The sequence below is a fragment of the Jaculus jaculus genome, chromosome 11, assembly GCF_020740685.1.
Source record: "Jaculus jaculus isolate mJacJac1 chromosome 11, mJacJac1.mat.Y.cur, whole genome shotgun sequence".
Lineage (NCBI taxonomy): Eukaryota > Metazoa > Chordata > Mammalia > Rodentia > Dipodidae > Jaculus > Jaculus jaculus.
Window position 1 is genome coordinate 58,910,016 of NC_059112.1, and position 14,097 is coordinate 58,924,112.

Consider the following 14,097-nt stretch of genomic DNA (forward strand, 5'->3'; position numbering starts at 1 on the left):
TGATTTCAGTGGTCCATTTCCCTGTTGTTTCTCATTCCACAGCATTATCCTCCTTAGCAGAAAGGATAGCTGTGTCTTTCTTGTGAAACCCCTTGTTGCGCCTTCCATAACATCTCTGAATTGTTAGTCACCTTTCTGGTTGCCATGAACTAACTAGAAGCAACTTAAGGAAGAAACAGGTTCCGTTTATAGTTTGAAGTTACAGTACTTGGCAGGGAAGGCATGGTGGCAGAAGTTTGAGACAGCTGGTCCCATTCAGTCCACAGAGGGGAAGCAGAGAACAGTGATTGCTTGTGTTCAGCATCTGAGCTCCTGATAGTGAGCAAATTAAGCAGGGAATGCAGCTGCATGCCAAGCGCTGTGTTCAGGTTTTGTTATAATCCATGAGCACTTAGTCCCACCTTTCATATCAAGCTGAGACTAGGGTAATATATGGCCAGTATCACCTGGCTAAACAATGGTAGCTGCAGACTAAACCCAGGCCTATCTGAACATTAAGTCACCTGGAACACAGCTTTGATCAGTGTCTTGTCACATGCTCAACAAACTCCCACCCCCTGTCATTTGTGGCCCCAGTCTTCCAGGTAGCACCTTATCTTCGCTCATGTCCAGTGACATAGTGATGGAGGGCTACAGAGAAAGATGAGGCTAGGCTGTGGTAGTTTGGAGAGGATGATGACTGACTATAAAACAAATGTAGAGAAATCCTGAGAACCTGCAGTGAGAAAACAGGGTGAATCCTAGAACCTCTGAGAATGCTCTTAGTTGCTTTGTCCCTTTGTCTCAGGTGATTGGATTAATGAATCATGAAGTAACAACAAATCTGTAGTCTGTTTTTGCCCTTTATATTTGCAGTACGTTAAAATTTAAATCAAAGATAAGATTTTGGTTCTAGCAGTCATGCTAAGAATTATGAGGGGCAGGCAATGCCTTGGCCAGATAGCCCTTCTGTTTCCTTTTTGTGTGTCTCTACTTTCTCCTCTGTGCCATAGAATGTATGTGTTTCTATGTCATCGGGCAGAGCCAGCCCTTGTAAAGCCCTGCAGCAACTCACTGAGCTGAGGGAGGGGAAGAGCCCAGAGCCTGAGAAGGGTGCCATGGAGAGACTTGTGAGCAGTTTAAGTAGGTCTGACACTGAGGGAGGGAAAGCACATGGCAAGCACAGTCTGAATACTCTGGTAAGATGTTGAGGCTGCTGCTTGGCCCTTGATAGAACAAATGCACTATGTCTTTGACAAGAAACACTCAGGAGTCCAGAGTGATGTGCCTTTTGTTGGCTTTTTCTCTTGGCAATCGCTGTTTTGGCTTCTTGTGTTTCTGTCCCTCAGTTCTCAACAATCCAAGGAGTATTAAGTTGTAGGGTACCATTCTACTTCCTGGCCATGGCTTAGTTTTGTGGTGCCCCCCTGCAGCCTACAGGGCTGTGTTAGCTGCCTTTTTCTAGGCAACTGTGTCTAGGCTTCCACAGCACCTGTTTTGGGGCCCCTGGAGAACATGGCATTTCTAACCAGTAGAGGGGAGACAGTGAGCTGACTCTTTTATTAAAAAAGTTTAATGCCTGTTTTGCTTACAAAAATCAGAATTCTCTAAGTACTTTGAACAAATACACAGGAACTGTGTATTAGTTAGCTAGTGTTGGACTAAGATGAGTGATATAGGCATTTCCCCATAATCAATATTTTCTGTTTTGTTTGGTTCTAGGAATGTTCCGAAGAATCACGGCAGCTACCACTAGACTCTTCACCAGTGATGGCTATGAGGGCAGCTTCTACACTCTGGAGAGTCTGAATGCACGGGTGCGCTCCATGGTGCCCACGCACCCAGCCCTCGTGCTGCTCTGGTGTCAGATCCTGCTGCTCATCAATTATACTGACCACCGGTGGTGGGCTGAGGTGCAGCAGACACCCAAGTAGGTACCAAGCACTGGCCTGGGGTTTGGCTGCTATGAAGGCGTTTTCATTTTCCATTCTTCATGAGGCTTTGTAAAGTTCTGGCTGCATATGCATCTTTCTTTCATGGGCACTATTTTATAGGGGAATGTGGTCTGGCTACAGGCAATCAAAACAAGCAGCGATTTTTCCAGTGTGATTTTCTTTGACAAGGTCTTTGACACTGTTCCATCTTGTGGGCTACTCTGGTTAGGCTGTATGTCCCTCCTGCTAGGTTCTAGGGATTAAACTGGTTCCACAGCCAGTCATGTTGCAATGCCTTAACTTCATTATGAATTAAATGTGGTTCTGGTTATTCTTAGATAATGAAGTAATTATTTAGCAAATTTCGAAACTAATTGGAAATATGTTATTGTTATTTTTTTATCATTTAGAAAGACAAGTCTCTGGTTGTGGGTGGTCCCTTTTGGCAAAGTTTTCAGGCCTAAGTTTCAGTGACCAGGTGTTCACTCTCTCATACATCTGAGCATGTTTGGAAGTAAAGCTGCAGCCCTGCTTTGTCAGACCTTGGTATGGTTTCTGGGCAGCTTGAGAGCCCTCATGAGTGCGAAGAATCTTTTCCTGAGGGGAAGTATTACAGATTAAGGTCAGCTTCTATGCTTGGTGCAGGGAGGCCAGACCCTCCATTTAGACATCCTAGTTAGGGGTGTGGTTGCCCATCACTGTAATGGGGTCTGCAAAGGAAAAAGAAATGCTGCTTCCTACCTCCATGTGTGATCACTCAATTTTCAGACATAGGACTATAGCAATATTTGAGAGAGTGCTGAATCCTAACCACTAGACCACCAACAATATGGCAATATTTGAAATTATTAGATGTCTTAAGCTTGTCACAATACCTGACAGCTGTAAAAGCTAGCAGACAGGAATTCAGTGTCTCCTAGCTCCCTGCTGATATGAGCATGTAAATCACCTGTGATGTTGAGTAAACAAGATTTGGAGCCTGCTGGGGCCTGGTCCTCTGCATTTCTCCCTCTGTGCTGCTGCTGCTCCTCCTCCTGCTCCTGCTGTTCCTCCACAAACCATACTCTGAGCATCATAGGTGCTTCAGCACCACCTAGTGAGCTTGTCTGCAATACTGCTGCTCTCCACAAGCCCCACCACATGGCCAGGTGATTTTAGGAAATGAGGCCCTGAGAGGTTGTTTGTAATGGGCTCCCAGGAGAGTCCAGTATGTACTCAAGATTGAGTTGTGCTGAGCAAGACACAGTGAGTAGAGCCTGAGTTTACTATGAATGAGGCAGGAATAGATGAGAAGGCCTTCCTGGTTCAGCCAGCTCTAAGCCACAACTCTGCAATGCCTACATTCACCCCATTGGTAGACGGTGGTCATGAAGTTAGAAGCCATGCTGTAGTTGAAGAAGTGGTATCTGACCTCAGCAGATGGGGGAGACCGTCTTCTACCAAGGGGCTTAACTGTACTTGCTGAAACCTCAGTATCGTAAAAGATGGAATTATTAATGAGTCAAAAAAAAAAAAAAAAAACACCAAAAACAGACAAGGCAAATGAATGTGCATTTCACATCTTTGATTATGTTGAGGATGTGTAGTATGAAACCACCAGATAGGATATTATTGGTGTGGAGGCACACTCAGGAGACCCCTGCTGAAGTATTATAGTCAAGTGCAGCCAAAAATGTATGTGCTAATGGAATATGTAGTGTGTTGACTATGCATGTGTGAAAACTTCCATGTGTGGACAAGTGTGTAATATGTGCACATACAGAGTTTGTAGCATATATTGAGTTTGCATGGCATATGGCATATATGTGTGAACTGTGCATGGACTTAAAGGTGGCAAATATTAACAGTTGAATGTAGTCAAAAGGTATATGACTGTATATTGAATTATTCTTTCAGCTTTTTTTATGTAGTTTATGAGAATGAGTGAGAATTGGCATGCCAGGACCTCCAGCCACTATAAACAAACTCTAGACACCTGTGGCACCTGTTGCACATGTGCAACCTTGCACGTGCATCACCTTGTATATCTGGCTTACATGGGATCTGGGGAATCAAACATGGGTCCTTAGGCTTCACAGGCATATGCCTTAACCACTAGCCCATCCCTCCAGCCCTCTTTCAGCTTTTTATTGGTTTGATGTTTTCAAAATGAAGAATGAGAAAAGAGAAGACAGTAACTATAGGCAGCTCTTAAGAGGAGGCTCACTATAGAGGGACCTAGTGCCACAAGAAATGGGTTTACAAGAGAGGGTTTCTCGTGAAGGAAATGGTGGTGCCAGTTTTCCAACAGGCTACAAATTTGAGATCTGGGCACAGACATTGGCTTTATTGTAGTCAATTATTGGTAGTCTTTCAGAGTTGAAATTACAGTTTCTTCATTCCTTCACACCATTTTTGTATATTAAGGCTTCTTAGCTGCCAATACAGGCTTTCTGAGTGAGTCTCTGGCTTCTCTTAATTGAGTAAGGTCTCAGAATTTGCTTTTACCCTAGCTCCTGATCCTCCTCTATGACACATGCCAAGGCCATAATTGAATATTATTTGTCTGAAGATTTGATTAACCTCTTTCTTCCCTTAGACCATGAGACTCATGAGGGTAGATCCTAATATATTCCTTAAACTGCAAACATGCCCCTGTTCTGTGTTCCCCATTATATTCATGTGGGTGATATTTTACATTCACACCATGTCTACTGCTAATACCTGAGTTGCAAATGCCAGCTTCTATCCTTCAGAGACTCTTGTGGCTGTGAGTTTGTTACAAGGAGCCCACAGAGAGGGCAGGTGTTCTAGGATGCAGCTTCTTAAAATGGGATAAACAATAAAATGTATTCTTTTGTACCAACTGAAGTCACTTAATACACAGTACCATCATTTCAAGCAATTCACTCTCATCCTTTTGCGGCCACCCCTCCCCTGTCCATGGTAACCACTGATCCATAATACACCATATGCCTAGAGTGGAATTCCATAGAAATGGAATTGTACAGTGTGGTCTTTTGAGTCTGGCTGCTTGCGAGCACGTGTTTAAAGTTTATTCCTATGGTTGAAGTCCTGAAGGTTTACAGAATGTGCTTGCCTTCATGTAACCTCTGTCCTTAATGGGCCTGACAGAGGCCAGGGGGGCAGTGTAGAAGAAGTGACCAGTATGTTTTAAATATTTGACTACTCAAATTTTAAGTGATGTGAAAGTCATATGGGAATACCATGTGTTGTAGTCAGGTTCGCATTGCTGGCAGAAAGCACCCAACCAAGAGCAACCTGTGGGAATAAAAGGGTTTGTTTTGGCTTATAGACTCAAGGGAGAGCATCATGGCAAGGGAAAATGATGGCATGAGCAGCTCCTGGCCCACAACAGATGGACAACAGCAACAGGAGAGTGTGCCAAACACTGGCAAGGGGAAAGTGGTTATAACACCCATAGGCCTGCCACCAACAGTACACTCCCTCCAGGAGGGTTTAACCCCCAAATTTCCATCAGCTGGGGACATAGCATTCAGAACATCTAAGTTTATGGGGGACACCTGAATCAAACCACCACATTCCACCCTAGGCCCCCCATAAACTGATAACCATACATGGTATAAAATGCAATGAATACATTCAGTCCAACTTTAAAAGTCCCCATAGTTTTTAATCAATCCCAATGGTATTCAAACATTCTCATAGTCCACAACCTTTTAACTGAGCCATAATACCAGCTGCAAAAGATAGCACTGGGCATAGCAAAGAAATATTCAACCCATACAAAATTTAAACAGCAAACATCAAACTCTGTAGCTCTAAGTCCAACAGCTCTAGTCAGTGACAAGATTCTAAATCTGATTAATTCTAACCAGCAACAAGTCTTTGAAGTTCCAAGTCTGCCCCTCCAGCTATGCTACTCACAGTCCTGGAAAACTTCATCTGGGGTCTACAGCTCTCCTTAGCAGCTGTCTCTTGGTTCCAGCATCTCCACTGGGTTTCCACTGCAACCCATGGTCCATCCTCATGGCTCCGTTAGGTCTCCATGCAGACATCCAGCAAACCTGCTTTATACTGACCATGTCTATTTCCAAAACACAAGACTGTGTTGCAAATTCAGTGGTCCTCTCTTTTCTTTATTTCTCATACTCCATAATATTAGGTGGGGTGCCAGTTTGTTAGTTAATCCAGGTGGGAATAAAGCAGACTTTGAAGAACAGGACACTCATTCAGCATTCAGGCCCCTTCAACAGACTGCATTCTTTCCTTTGTCCCAATGCAGGCCAGCTGGCCCAATCTTAGTGGTTGTAACCTCTCATACAATTGCAGCTGAACAGGCAGCATTTTCAGTCCAAAGATTTCATTTGTTCTATGCCATATCCCTCTGCTCACACCAGTCCATTTCTACGCAAGGCAACCCTGCACAAGTTCTCAGGACATGGGCATAACAGCAAGCCTCCCACACAAACTGCTTCTAGCCCAGTCCAGGCAAAGCTCTCTCACCCTCATAAGCCAAACCTCACAGTCCATAGTTCTTACTGCACTCAGGTCTCCGACCAGAATAGTCCATCAAGTTGAACTTACAGCACCTCAAGGCATTTCTTAGGCCAAGGTTTCAAATCCTTCCACATTCCTCTTGAACATCAGCTCCAAAAGGCCAAAAGCCACACAGGCGTCTAGCAGCAATCCCACTCCTCTGACACCAACTTTTGCTGTTGCAGTCAAGTTTGCATTGCTGGCAGGAAACACCCAACCAAGAGCAGCTTGTGGAGGGAAAAAAGGTTTATTTTGGCTTAAAGACTTGAGGGAAGCTCCATGGTAGCAAGAGAAAATGATAGCATGAGCAGAGGGTGGACATCACTTCCTGGCCAACATCAGATGGGCAACAATAACAGGAGAATGTGCCAAACACTGGCAAGAGGAAGCTGGTTGTAACACCCATAGGCCCATCCCCAACAATACACTACCTCCAGGAGGGTTTAATTCCCAAATTGCCAACAGTTGGAGACATGGCATTCCAAACACCTAAGTTTATGGGAGACACTTAAATCAAACCATCACACCAGGGATAGGGTGAAAGCTGTGGGAGGAGGGGGCAGGGAAATGGGACAGAAAAGAAGGGAAGTTAAACAAAATTAAACAAGTCTCTGAATTAATAAATAAAAAATAATTAATAAAGAATCTTGAAAAATACTTGGCTGGTGCTGGAGAGATGGCTTAGAAGTTAAGGCACTTGCATACTAAGCCAAAGAACCTAGGTTTGATTCCCTAGGTCCCACATAAGCCAAATGCACAAGGTAGTGCATGCATCTGGAATTATTCACAGTGGCAAGAGGCCCTGGGGCACCTATTCTCTCTCTCTCTCTCTCTCTCTCTATCTATCTATCTCTCTCTCTTTCTCTCTCTCTCTCTCCTCCTCCCTCCCTACCTTCTTCTTCCTCTGTCTCTTAAATAAATAAATAAAATATTTTTAAAAAATACTTGGCTGGGGGGCTCCAGGGATGGCTTAGTGGTTAGGTGCTCGTCTGCAAAACCAAAGGACCTAGGTTCAATTCCCCAGTACCCGAGTAAGCACAGGGTGGCACATGAGTTGAGTTCGTGTACAGCTGCTGGAAGCCCTGATATGCCCATATTATTCATTCATTCATTCATTCTCTCTGTGTGTCAAGTAAATAATAAAAATAAAACAGGGCTGACCAAAAATGAACCCAACATGGCTCAGGGAAATTTTGGGGAAGAGGGGGCGGGAAGAATGTCAGAGCCACATGTTGGGTCTTGATATGCAGAGACATTTATCATACCAATAACTGTGGCTAACTCCACAATGCACAACCCATATACATCAACAAGGAGGGGCCAATGGGGAGGTGGTAGGCCACGGATGAGCCTAATAATGGTACCAAACTGCCTGTATTTGCTGAACAGAAAACTAATAAAAAAATAAAAATAAAACAAGGATGGAGGAATGGCTTAGCAGTTAAGGCATTTGCCCACAAGGCCAAAGGACCCAGGTTTGATTCCCCAGGACCCACATTAGCCAGATGCACAAGGGAGCGCATGCATCTGGAGTTCATTTGCAGCGGCTGGAGGCCCTGGCACACCCATTCTCTCCTCTCCCCCTCCCTCCCCAAAACAAATGAAAATAAAACATGTTTTTAAAAATACTTGGCTGGAATCAAGAGTCTTAAAAGGTTTATATTTAGAGAGAGAAGAAACGCAGTGAGAAGTATGCAGTGGAATGACCTCCTCAGTGGGAAAGATGTACTTGTAAACAGTGTTTCCACAATAACATAGACAGCAGGGACACACGGTGCTAATGTTTTGTTGGGAAACTAATAGTGAATTTTGAAAGCAAGGTTTCTTTCTGGCAGTTGACAATGCATTGCAGATGGGGAGTTTCCAAAACAACTCCTCCATTATCAAACATGGCCAGTGAGTGTTCTGGAATGGAGGTGCTAATTGAATGTGTAACTTTATAGTAGATTTTGCCCTTAAGCCAAATACTTTAATCTTCTACCTGCAAAGCCCTCTTGGTCCTTCAGTTTTCCTGTGTGCTTTATTATAACCCAGGAAAGGAAGACTGGGCATGTATATATGCATACATTGTTCTGGTGTAGCACTCTTTAAAATAACTTATCTGTTTGAGAAGGAGAATCTAGCATAACCATGCTCACTATTTTGTGCATAAGCCTGCTGTTGCCTCAGACACACCCTTAAAACATCTGTTGTTCATTGTAGGAGACACAGTCTGTCCTGCACCAAGTCACTTAGCCCCCAGATGCCTGGTGAGGAAGAGGATTCTGACTCGGCAGCTCAACTTGGAATGTGCAATAGAGAAATAGTGCGAAGAGGGGCCCTTATTCTCTTCTGTGATTATGTTGTAAGTGTGAAAAATGCCCAGAGTGGGTGCAGAGGGAAGTGGAGGACCATGTGGATACTTCTTATGTGGAGTCTTAGGGGACACAGGTACAGCAGAGTTGAAAAAGAGTAGCAGTGCTTCCTTTACTCTTGAGTATGATTATACCAGACTTGGCCCTTCCACTGCTAAACTTCCAGGTTTATCTTTGAAAGGTTTCATTCAGCTACCACTAATGAAGCACATACCCAGGAACCGCACATTGCTTAGCTTAAAGCTGAACTTTTTGTTGATTTTAGAGAAGCAGTGGAATAATACATAATTAAAGCAAGCCAAGAACATTTACTGTTAATGGGATTTTGATTTAAAGTTTCTTTTCAGCTAATAAGTAGGGAAGGTAGTAAACATTCATTCATTGTTGGATTTTTACAGTAGATTTCATTCTGAATGCCATTCTTTTTTTTTTTTTAAATACTTGTGGAGATTTTAAGTGGAGAACCTGTTTGATTTCCAAAAATAAGTAAACAAAAAAAAAAAAACCCAAAAGTCTACTATAATCATATTCTTCCATAATAAGTTGCTATTACATTTGGCTCTTTATTATTGTTTTTTTTCACACCTTCATAAAAAATAATGTGTTTGTTGGTTACTTTATATGTTGGGAATGGATGTGGGGTTTAGCTCCAGTGGAAGAACACTTGCACACAAGGCCCTAGATTTGGTCGCCTGTACCAAGAAAAAAACAACAACAACCAAAAAAAAAAAAAAAAATCAGAGTTGGGGCTGGAGGGATGACTTAGTGGTTAAGGCATTTGCCTGCAAAGCCAAAGGATCCAGGTTCAATTCCCCAGAACCCACATTAGCCAGATGCACAAGGGAGTGCATGCATTTAGAGTTTGCTTGCAGTGGCTGGAAGCCCTGGTGTGCCCATTCTCTCTCTCTATCTCTCTGTCAAATAAATAAATAAATATTTTTTAAAATTGGTTTAATTATTTTTAAAAAATCAGACTTGGTATCCCATATACATTGCAGTCCTATAGAAAAATGATGTCAGATGGTATGAATCAGAAAAGGGAGCTGACTTTAGCCAGCTGTGATTTATGGAGATTTTGTATAATGATAATGATTTACTAATGTTCACTTGTTGTTTGTTTTTGAGACAATGTTTCACTATGTAACTTAGGCTAATCTTGCTTGTGCACCCACATTTCATGCTGGGAATCCTGCCTCAAAACCTTTCAAGTGCTAGGATAGCAAGTGTATGTCATCATGCCCAGCTTCATATTTACCTTTTGCTTAACAGTCCTAATATTGAAATATTTTCCTATCTTGTCCCATTTTTGGGAAATAATATAACTATGTAATGCTGTTTTTCTCAAAAATATAAGAAAAGATGATTTTGCCAGGCGTGGTGGTACATGCCTTTAATCCCAGCACTTGGGAGGCAGAGGTAGAACAACCGCTGTGACCTCAAGGTCAGCATGAGATTACACAGTAAGTTCCAGGTCAGCCTAGGCTAGAGTAAGACCCTACCTCAAAAAAAAAGATGATTTTTATAATACTTTTAAATGATCTTAAATAGAAAATATTAATCATTAACCAGATGTTAAAGAAATGATCTGTCTAGAAAGATTATAAATTAAGATGAAAACGCTATATACGTTTTTAAATGCGTATTTATAGCCTTATAAATCTTAAATGAAATTTCTTTCACATATTAGGGAGATTCATCTTTTGGATTTGGGAATTCTCTCAAAACCATGGCAGTTTTAGTGGATCCCTCTACCACTAACCCTGTTCCAAATTTGAAGACAGAGTAAGTGGAAAACAGTTCTTACTAGGCTGGCCAGAGGGAGCAGCAGGTGCTGTGACAGAGAGTGTCCCTTGCTCCCATGCATGAAACCTTCGGGACAGTTCCTCATGATGACTGCCCCAAGCTGCTCATCCTACTCCTGCTGCTCAGAGATCATGTCTGGTCTGTGGGCAAGCAGGCCATCTCTTGACCACCTCCACAGAAAGAAGCCAGTGTTCCTTTTTGTCTGTTCTCTGAAGTTGAGCCACTTGGTAGTTTCTCTGGGAGCTAAATATTCCCAGTAGGGTCTGACTTCCCATGGCCTATGCCACAGCACATAGTCAGAGGTAAGGGGCTCTGTAAATGGAGTTTCCTGTCTTCTCAGTTACTTCTGTCCAAATATTTGTGTTTTCAGTGAGGCAAAAGGTGTATTTGGAATTTGTCTTCTCCACTAGTCTTTCTGTCCTGTTCTATGGTGTTACCACCTGCCTTCTTGTCTACTTGAAAATATGCCTTTCATTATATCTTTACTAGTGCCAGAACCTCCATGATTCGGAGCATCTAACCTGGCTCATTGTTAATCACATTCAAGATCTGATCAGCCTGTCCCACGAACCTCCAGTGCAGGACTTCATTAGTGCTGTTCATCGAAACTCTGCAGCTAGTGGCCTTTTTATCCAAGCAATTCAATCTCGTTGTGAAAATCTTTCAACTGTAAGTCTTTAACCTACCAATTAGCTTTCTCTGACTTAAAAATGTAGTACTAGGGCTGGAGGGATGGCTTAGCGGCTAAGATGTTGGCCTGCAAAGCCAAAGGACCCAGGTTCGATTCCCCAGGACCCACATTAGCCAGATGCAGATGCACAAGGGGGTGCATCTGGAATTCATTTGCAATGTTTGGAAGCCCTGGCATGCCCATTCTCTCTTTCTCTTCCTCTTTCTCTGTCAAATAATTTTTTTAAAAAATATAGTACTTGAACTTTTTAAGTGCTAGTTTCCAGTCAGCAAAATAATTTCTTATTCTTTTTCACACATTAGCCAACCACTCTGAGAAAAACACTTCAGTGTTTAGAAGGCATCCATCTCAGCCAGTCGGGCGCTGTGCTCACACTGTATGTGGACAGGCTCCTGGGCACCCCCTTCCGTGCGCTGGCTCGTATGGTCGACACCCTGGCCTGTCGCAGGGTAGAAATGCTTTTGGCTGCAAATTTACAGGTACTTAAAAAAAAAAAAAAACACTTGATATTGATTTATATCAAAACTTAGCAAAAGGTCAAACAAAATATTTGGCTTGGTTTTCTTGAAATAGATACCCATGCCATGTATATCATTCTGTGTCTGACCATCTGCTTCTAGTGTGCTTCTGCTATGATAAGCTGCACACACGTTTATCCTTTTTAAGTGGGTGTGAGGATACATGTCACAAAATCACTAATATGTTCTTATCTGTGTAGAGCAGCATGGCCCAGTTGCCAGTGGAAGAACTGAACAGAATCCAGGAACACCTCCAGAGCAGTGGGCTTGCACAGCGGTAAGGCTGCACCATGGAGGGACTTGGGTTGAAGAGATCGTTTAGCAGTTAAGGTGCTTGCCTGTGAAGCCTAAGGACCCATGTTCTACTCTCTAGGTCCCATGTAAGCCAGAAGCACAAGGTGACGCAAGTATGCAAGGTTGTACATGCTTATAAGGTGGTGTATGTGTCTTGAGTTCTATTACAGTGGCTGGAAGCCCTGACGTGCCGAAATTCATCCATCCCCCCCCCCCCCGCCCTGTCTCTCATTTAAAAAAAAAAAAAAGAAAAGCCAGGCGTGGTGGTGGCACATACCTTTAATCCCAGCATTCAGGAGGCAAAGGTAGGAGGATTGCCATGAGTTCGAGGCCACCCTGAGACTCCATAGTGAATTCCAGGTCAGCCTGGGCTAGAGTGAGACCCTACCTCGGGGGGAGGGGGGGGAAGGCCAGTTTGTTGGGCTTCTCTCAAACAAAAATGACTTAGATGGGCTAGAGAAATGGCTCAATGATTAAAGGTATGATTAAAAGCATTTGCTTGCAAAGCTTGACGGCATGGGTTCGATTCCCCAGTACTCATGTAAACAATGGTGCTACATGTATCTGGAGTTTGTTTGCAGTGGCAAGAGGCCCTGGTACATCCATTCTTTTTCATCTCTCCTCTCTTTCTCTCTCTCTCTCCCCTTGCAAATAAATAAAAATATTAAATAAAAAGACTTAGGCAGGCTAGAGAGATGGCTTAGCGGTTAAGACACTTGCCTGCAAAGCCAAAGGACCCAGGTTCAATTCCCCAGGACCCATGTAAGCCATATGCACAAAGTGGCACGTGCATCTGGAGTTCGATTGCAGTGGATGGATGCTCTGGTGCACCCATTCTCTCTCTCTCTCTCTCAAATAAATAAAAATAAAAATATTTTTTAAAAAGACTTAGGCATGTTCAGGAACAAATTCACAAGCAAAGAAATGGATGTGCCATGTTGATGGACTTAACTGCAGTACTACCACAATAGAATGGCTTCCTAAATTTCAGCCTCACTTTTTTGGACAGAAAGAAGTAGCAGTCACTTATCCCAGCAATGAGGAGGCAGAGAGAGCTAGGGTTACTGTGTGTGCCTGACACTACATAGTAAATTGCAGGTCAGCCTGGGTGGGAGCAAGATCCTATCTCAAAAAACCAAAAAAAGAAAGAAAGAAAGAAAGAAAGAAAGAAAGAAGGAAGGAAGGAAGGAAGGAAGGAAGGAAGGAAGGAAGGAAGGAAGGAAGGAAGGAGGGAAAAGAAAGAAAAGAAAGAAAGGAAGGAAGGAAGGAAGGAAGGAAGGAAGGAAGGAAGGAAGGAAGGAAGGAAGAAAGAAAGAAAGAAAGAAAGAAAGAAAGAAAGAAAGAAAGAAAGAAAGAAATGTGGCAAACACATACTGTGTATGTGGAGGATTCCTGAATCTGTTGGCTCTCTGCTCTCTGCCCTATGATGAACAGGATTATGAACTACCAGTTTTTCATAGCCAAATCACTAGGTAAGAAGAGTTAGTGAATCTGAGAGTGCTACCTGGCTCCTAGCAGGCGCAAATTCTACCTTTATCTTGTTAAATTCCACTGGTTTTAATTTTATAATCACCTCATTCTTTTAAAGGTCTTTTAGAAGCTTTTATTAGAAACATTGGATCTATATTGTGAACATAATTCCATGACTGCAGAACAAGAAAAGGTTTCATTTCTTTGTCACTGTAGATGGGGAAAATATGTGAGGTGGGGGAGGGAGGGAGAAATTCTTAAGAGGGCCTTTCTAAACTGGGTGTAGTGACGCATGCCTTTGATCCCAGCACTCAGGAGGCAGAGGTAGGAGGATTGCTGTGAGATCTAGGCCTCCCTGAGACTAAAGAGTGAATTCTAGGTCAGCCTGGGCTAGAGTAAGACCCTACCTTAAAAAAAAAAAAAAAAAAAAGAGGGCCTTTCTAATGGTGTTCTTAAATGGGACAGACTGGGACTTTTTTTTTTTTCTTTTTTTCTTTTTTTTTTTTTTTTTTGCAGTCTGCAGAGCCAAGTGTTATTGTAACTTGCCTTATAAA

General features: G+C 42.8%; 1 protein-coding gene across 4 annotated transcripts in view; it reads left to right on the forward strand.

Annotated features, from left to right (window-relative positions):
- The window catches only part of Htt (huntingtin), a 164,378-nt gene that overhangs the window by 111,989 nt on the left and 38,292 nt on the right, over positions 1-14,097 (forward strand). For all 4 annotated transcript variants that reach the window (XM_045161563.1, XM_045161565.1, XM_045161564.1 and 1 more), the window contains 5 exons: positions 1,702-1,909; positions 8,616-8,757; positions 11,060-11,239; positions 11,564-11,740; positions 11,980-12,056. In XM_045161563.1, coding sequence (XP_045017498.1) covers positions 1,702-1,909; positions 8,616-8,757; positions 11,060-11,239; positions 11,564-11,740; positions 11,980-12,056 — 784 coding nt within the window. The remainder of the gene's footprint in view (positions 1-1,701; positions 1,910-8,615; positions 8,758-11,059; positions 11,240-11,563; positions 11,741-11,979; positions 12,057-14,097) is intronic.